General features: G+C 40.3%; 1 protein-coding gene across 1 annotated transcript; it reads right to left on the bottom strand.

Annotated features, from left to right (window-relative positions):
• Positions 1 to 584: 584 nt before the first annotated feature.
• Positions 585 to 6,384, bottom strand: LOC145457766 (uncharacterized). Its single transcript, XM_080336044.1, has 7 exons — positions 6,184 to 6,384; positions 5,033 to 5,114; positions 4,864 to 4,975; positions 4,332 to 4,503; positions 4,168 to 4,274; positions 3,949 to 4,080; positions 585 to 911 (listed from the first exon to the last, which is right to left on the bottom strand). The coding sequence occupies exons 1-7, from the start codon at positions 6,199 to 6,201 to the stop codon at positions 677 to 679; spliced, it is 858 nt and encodes a 285-aa protein (XP_080192170.1). The 5' UTR covers positions 6,202 to 6,384; the 3' UTR covers positions 585 to 676.
• Positions 6,385 to 7,547: the final 1,163 nt, after the last annotated feature.

Raw genomic sequence — 7,547 nt, 5'->3', positions numbered from 1 at the left:
TGCTTCACAAAAATATGGTAACCCTAGAATAGCGAGAGTCGCGCGTTAACGTCTTTGGGCTGACAAATTACGGAATTCTCTGCCCAGATGGAAGTAGAATATTTGTTCTAGTTCTAGTCTCGCGGCAAACATGCAGTATGTCGACGCCATTACTCTTGTGAGTGGTTTCAGTTATAGTTGTAGCGTACAAGAGATTGGATTGATAACGATGTTTCTGAGCGGTATTATTCAGAGTTATGATGGGGAAGTTGTTCAAAATAATTTTTTACATTCATTAGCGAGGAAACGGGAACATTAGGCATACTTGATTACACCTCTTAATGCGCAGGAAGTGGATCATTTCCATTCAATTAACCGCATGCATTGCATATTCGTTTTCAGTCTCAGCATGGTCACTGTGCTTATATACCTATTATGGTCTCAAATCAATCGATTGTTGTCCCTCAGTTCATAATATATAGACCTTGGCTTCGATTGGAACCGAAATGAATAATTACGGTATACTTTGTACAATAGTTGTATAAATGTATATGCCTGCGCAGGTGTATAACTGTACATGGGTCTCAACATTTTAATTGCCCAACTGAGTTTTCATGATATCATCTTTTATTGCCACGATTGTTAAAACCTGGCCAGGGAAAATATTATCTACAATATGTAACTTCAAACGGCAATATCATTTTATGAGTTCCCTTTTCGTGTCTCTGGTGACCCGTTTCAAGGCGCGGAGTGATCCTCGCGAAGGGCCGAAGTAGCTTTTGCATGCTTCATCAAGCAGATATCGATTCAATGGATGGGCACAATCTCTTGCTACGTTGATATCCATGCGGTAGTAATCCTGACTGGTGCGGGTTAAGTCTTCTTCGTGTTTAGCTTTTGTTCTTTCGGCACTCAGGTCTTTCATCTGATTCCTAATGAAAACCAATGTACTTTCGTTCAGTAGAGCCATGGAGAGCCGGAGAATCATCATGCATCGGTTTTCCGCAGAATTAATTTACGAAGTAGTAAACATTGTGCTGTGTAATATGTTATAACGCTTACGTTGGTCTCACCTATGATGACAGTGAGGATCTAGTCATGGTGTGTAGAGAGTTTATGTGCGGTGCCTTCCTGGTATTTGTACAATTCAATCAAACTATAAGATAAATCATCAATCATAGGCGCGCCTCGCGTTATCACAAGCTGATAAGTAATGCAAAAATGCGTGTTTGCGAAGTGTCTATCCAGAGATCGCCAGCGAAGCTGGGTGTCGACTGGAGCCGGACTGGATATCCACCCGGGTCAGAGTCAGATTCAATTTTTTCTCATAGGACCGGAGTCGGATCGGAGCCAGATACGTTCTTTTTAAAGCTACTGGTGATCATGACTGTTGTAACTATACCAACCACACGCTAGTAACCTCCGATACAGACCCGTGAGTTTATATTGTCAATTTTTTTGTTGTTGCAATATTCAATATATAACCTGAACCCATACCGTATGATCCATTGCTTTTGTAGTTTACTAGAAATAAATGTGCGTAGATCAGTGGTTCAGTGATCAGTGAAAAATTTCGCACCCCCTTCTTATCACAAAATGCAACCAGAATGCTGGCAATCCCAACGAATAGTTTGATGGCATGGAAGGTTATGACTAGGGCGATTTTTTTACCTAAAAACGAAAGATTTTGACCTCAAAAATCCAAATTTTGACATTTTTTGACGTTAAAATAATAAATTTTGACTAAATTTTGACCTAACGTATGCAAATTAGGTGTTTTCCCAAAAAATGTTAAAATTGCACTACTTATCCTCATTTCTGGTTTGAACTGTCTGTCCTTACGAAGTAGTTTTCTCTGAAAAAACTTTTTTGACTCAAAAACTGACAAATTTTTACATGACAAAGTATTATTTTAACAAAATCTGGCCCTATGAAGAAGTCCAGTACATGACGTACTATGGTTAAAATAATTAAAATTTGTTGTAGTACAACGGAAGATACTTTCCTGCATTCTCGGCAGTGATATCTAGATATCTAGTTCTGGATATCCCGGATTCTCGGGTAAAAAGTTTACAAAGTAGTTTGCCAAAGATGGAGATGTGGCGAGATAGCGTAGTGGGATAATCCGCGGCTACAACACCAATGGGTTGTGGGTTCCAGTCCGGCCGAGGTCGACTCCAGAATTGCTACCCAAGTGTTGAAGGTTTATCTAGGATCCTCCTCGCCATCTCATCCGCGTACGTGGTGTCTTACAAAAAGCATAGAAGTGAGCCGAGCTACAAGTTGGCAGATACTCGGCGGAGACGGAATCGAAAATAAGGAATATCGGACTGGTGTAAATGACCATTGTAGTCGAAAAACATCATGAATATACAAACAACAACAAGAAGAACGGAGAAAGAACGTTCAACTGTAGCGGCTGTTGGCTGACAACACTGAGGTTGTGCGTGCGTACATTGCTGGTGACACACCGTGTTGCTTCATTCTGACAATGGTGTAGGCTACATCTCAATTTTTGTAAGAACTATGCAGTGCCCACGCAGTCTTGCTTCACTTAGGGTATTGCGGTACGTTGAGCATAACACCGTGTCAACCTATTTGTTTCATTTGACTGTTTATGATTCACAATGAGCAGACAATGCGCCGTCTGCAACGGTAATAGGCCTATAAAGTAGGCTACGAGCTGTAAAATGTCAAACGATAAGTTCACCGATTGCGCAAAATCTACGATTCAAATGAAATACTGTTTGCAAAACATTTTGTCTCTGTAGACAATTTTGACATTTTTTGACCTAACGCTAAAATTTTGACCTTATTTTGACTTTTTTTGACATGTCAAAAAAATCGCTCTATAGTTATGACTGTTGATGAGAGTATCCTCAAATATGAAATTAGGACTATACACAGAGCAATAACGCATGCACGGAGCGCGAAAATATTTTCAGTTGACCGAAGCTTCGCGCCCCTTCAGATGCTTTCAGGCCCCCAAAGAGGGCGCGCGCCCAGTTTGAGAACCCCGGATGTAGATTATTATCATCGGAGTTTATAAGATCGGATCTCGCTCATTTCAAGAATCCGGCCCAGGAGTCGGATCGGGGTCGGACCAGAAAATTGAAGAAACAGGATCAAAGTCGGACCAGAGAATTTGTCGATCGGCCCGCACTATAGTCTAGTAAGCAACTAAATACTTCTAATTTCTTTTTAGGAGTAGTCAAGTAGATTCTGCCTAACTCTGTGCTTGTGTGGTTATCTTTTTTCCACTATAATTCCAATTTTTAAGTAAAACTATACATCCTTTTTAGAAGACAAACATAGTATCAATAGTTCTGGGATTTTGTAGGTTTTGGAAGCTGCTTCCATATGAATTGGTTGTCTTGCAAAATATTTTATCAGTGACGCCACTTCTATACTGAACTCTCCTCCCAACGTTATAATATTGAATGTATAGACAGACTATAAATGATCATCAGAATATATGGGTTCTATGACCGACGGTCATTGACTGTACGCATCGTGTCTCGATAATGCTGGGCCCCTGAACGAACAGATCTAACTACCAGTCAATAGCCTAAAAGATACCGGGTTGACTGAAGATACGGGCGATATAATAACGGCACATAACATACTTCTCGCCAGGACCTAACAGCACTTCGTCAGCCCCCAAAAACTCTGGTCTTGGGCTCCGTACAGAGTGATCTGATAGGCACAACTTTTGGGGGCCTTGTCCCCAAACCCCCCTTTACGGCATGTGTTATCACAACGATGGTTTCCTGTTATCGGGGGCTCAGATTCCTGAGTGAATTGGAATGAAATTGGAAATAGCATATATTACTGTCAAAATTCTGATTGGTGTCTTTAAAATTTTAGAACCCGAACTTAAACATCAGCGGACGGGCCCGTTTGTTATCAATTACTTTGAGGGAGTTTGGGGTGCGGCAGTTACGACCCTCTGCTTCTATGTACATTTACCTCAGAACTCCAACGTCGGCGAAGTTGATAATTTCCTTTTTTCTTGCAACTTCCGGTCTTGGAAATCGAACTTTTCCGAAGGGTGTGAGCCTGGTGCTTCCTTTTTTCTGAATTGACGGTATCGGCTTGCTTCTACAATGTGTGGAAGTCGGCAAGAGATCAGCGATTAACATACGACGACGTTCATGTTTGTATCTGCAATAATATGTCAGGGCCTACCTCGGATTCAATGGCTGATCACTCGCAGCCGATGAATGACTTTTCCTTTCCGTTTGTCGGAGCTTCAATTGCTCTTTCCAGGTTAAGTTGATATTCGGCAGGACAACCTGCATTATGAAGCGCGCATATATGAACTGAGTTACGATGTGTAACATAAGACGTACTCGCGCCCTGTCTATTTGCACATCGACTTCTGGATCCACCATGTTCAATGCAGTTAATCTACTCTTTCCCCCCACGAACACGTGATCCGCTGGAAGGCAGTCGACGAATTCCGGGTCAAATGTGCTGGTATATGGTTGCAATCCATTCCAAACGTAAGGCATGTAGGGCGTACTGGTTTTATAAAATAAATGACGTCATCTCGGTTATATCTAACTCAGCATGATTTATAAAAAATAAAATTGAATTTGAATCCGAAATATGATTGTTTGCTTTACTGATTTCTAGCGCTTGGCGTGAAAGAATTTACCACTTATTACATATTATGTAATAATGACAATATATAGCAAGATGATGTTAATACAGAATGGGTCGTTATAACGGTATCACACGCCTAACGTTACCAAAGGTATATGTTTGCGTTCACATATAGTTATGCAAATGACGATGGATATTAAAAAGAAACTGATCATAAAGTACTTATCCTTGAATGTGAGTATTCTACAGTTGCCTAGTTCCTATATATACGCTCACATTGGTTTCTCAGTTGCCTTTAACATATATGAAGATAGTCGCAGCTCCGTGCGAACTCGGGCCAATTCCATTTGGTAGTGATTTAGGAACGTCTTATCCCCTGCTTTGCGACCTGCAAGGATAAGCGTAAGTGCTTGCTGCGACTGTTTTTTCAACTTCATAACATTACCTTTTATTTTCAATTTAGGTGATGTGGGTGCTTCTTTAGCGGCATCTGAAGGTATTGCGATGCTAGCTGAAGGCATTTGTTCCTGTGGACATATGAGAGGAGAGTATCATGATGTTGTATATGTCGTCACATCAAATATAAATAGGATGGGTTAGGACAGGGATATCTAGAAACTTCTAGATATCCCTGGGTTAGGACTATGTAGAGATGTACCATATTTCTTGATTTATTCATAATACTGCATACTCGGACGCGCACCGTAACAATCAAATACTATACAATCGATGGTTCGCATATCATGCAAGCAGTATATATGTGGAAAAAGTGGAACATTATTTCGCGATATGGAGATAAATTTGGACATGGTTAGGATTTGAGTAACTCGCATGAGGATATGTCGTTCCGGGTTTGGATTTCTTCTTCGCTCCACTCTTACCCGTTCGCTTGATATTGTAATCAAATTATAGCACGTATATTGTGAATATTTGTGCCAGTTGCGTTTGCACTCCAAGTGGCTGCTGGCCTGATGTACACCTAATGCACTGTAAAGTAATTCAAATCCGTTTCCTACACTCTCATTCTATATATTTTCGTTTGTTTATTATTGGGACTTTCTCTCTTACTTAGTAGCCCCGTTCCTGTAATAGTCTTATCACCACAACCAAAGTCACCAACACCACACACTATATCCCCAGTCTCCGAAATTTCAAATGTCGCATCTCGCTCTAATGAGTCTAATTTGTCATGCCAACAATCACGTTTCGAAGATTCGATTCGGAATATTGACTTGGGATTGAAATTCGTGCGTACAAGGATAGAATATTGGAGTATATTAAAAGCTTATAGTTACACGTTTGAAACTCCTGCTTAAAACCATGTTCCAGAATAGTATGCACACTGCACAGTGTACACTGTACATTGTGCAATAATATGTATGCATAATTGCATAACATTACCATAAGCCATAAGGAATACAACTGTGACGTGACACCCATGTCAGATTGGTTTCGTTACATATACTCCCCATGGACAAGTTCTCGTATACTCCCATAAGCGGCTATAGTTCAACTTTTCTGACATGTATTGGATGTTTCCGTGCACAATACGCATTGTCAAGTAGAAAAGATATAATAGGTTATAATTACACTTACTTTCTTGATTGCATCCATTTTCAACCTTCCCGGTAGTAATTCCGAAGTGTGGTCCAATCAGATATGTAACACAACGGCTGACTATATGTCGGTTGATATAGGCATATATCACAACAAGAGCAATAGCAATGAGTCTTTCAAGGACACTTTGCGTCGGAGCATTATAACTCGTTATGTAATTTCTTCGGGATAAAGCGGAGAGTTGTTGTCTGTAAACACTCCGTTACATCGATTGTGGTTCATTTAAAATAGAACCACTTGGTGGGTGATCAGTGTATATACGCAATATCTATGACCGAAGCGAGTTTGACTTAATTTGATTCTAAGGAATTTAACCGGCCGCTCTGCTGGGGCATGTCGGATTTCACCGTTAATGCATATATTCATCACATTGTATAGGTCCAAGTGTACCTATAGGTCAGCTACCGCGCATTGCATAATCTAAATTCCGAAATGACGGACTGGATTTTCGCTTCGCTGATATCCCGAACCCTTTGCATTACAGCGATCATGAATTCTGTTTCTCCTATTACTATGCTATTATTCTGCTGTCTACCATTCAAATGTGCTGCACGCCCAAAAGTATAAGAAAAAAAACTTGAGAATGTATTTCATCGTCGATATATGGAACAAACCTACATATCTAGAAATTTTCGCTTCGCCATTCACATCTCAGTTCGGAGCGTTATTCCGCTTGGACCCACAACGGTAAAAGTCGTCGCCTTTGACGTTCCATATATATTCGTATTTAACTCTGTGAAACGTCCTGGCCATTGAGTATATTTTGCAGGGTGTAAATGTTCGCCTGGAAAAAATGAAAGAGGCAATCAGATTATTGTACCTATAATATAAATAGTCCCGTTACCTTGAAAAATAATGAATAATATAGTTGTTACATCATTACATTGTATCCACCATATCACCATAATACAGGAATTAACAGCGGATCCGAGAGTCGTCAAATGTTGACTTGTAAACCTTCTCGTATGACGCCCGGTCATTGTTTTAGATCGCATTATAACATTATTCAAGGCAGAGAATAAATTCTGATGATATCTCTAACTCAGGGGCGGCCGACCTGTGGCCCGTGAGGTAATTCTTGAGATTTTTTATATTATAAAAAATACATTACCCAGGCAATTTATTATCATGAACTTTGCAAGGTCAACCGAAATTTGGTTATTCTGACCGCGAAATTTGGGATGTCGACAACTAAAATATCAGTCCCGACGCATAGACGAATAACCAGTGGCCAGTTACATTTTGAATTTGTCGTCCAACATGCGACTTTGCAGAGAGTTAGTCGGCGATTAAACCTTTGTACAAAATAATAGACGCATGTTCGACATTGATGCAAGCACGAA

This window comes from Botryllus schlosseri, chromosome 15 (assembly GCF_051294905.1).
Source record: "Botryllus schlosseri isolate E-star chromosome 15, Bs_hap1, whole genome shotgun sequence".
NCBI lineage: Eukaryota > Metazoa > Chordata > Ascidiacea > Stolidobranchia > Styelidae > Botryllus > Botryllus schlosseri.
This window is presented reverse-complemented; position numbering and strand designations above follow the sequence as displayed.

Bases quoted from the DNA above. Each gene is read 5' to 3' on its own strand.
- LOC145457766 (XM_080336044.1), bottom strand. The intron at 4,976-5,032 runs GTAATGTTATGA...TTATCCTTGCAG, and splicing joins ACCTAAATTGAAAATAAAAG to GTCGCAAAGCAGGGGATAAG. The intron at 4,275-4,331 runs GTACGTCTTATG...TTCATAATGCAG, and splicing joins TGCAAATAGACAGGGCGCGA to GTTGTCCTGCCGAATATCAA.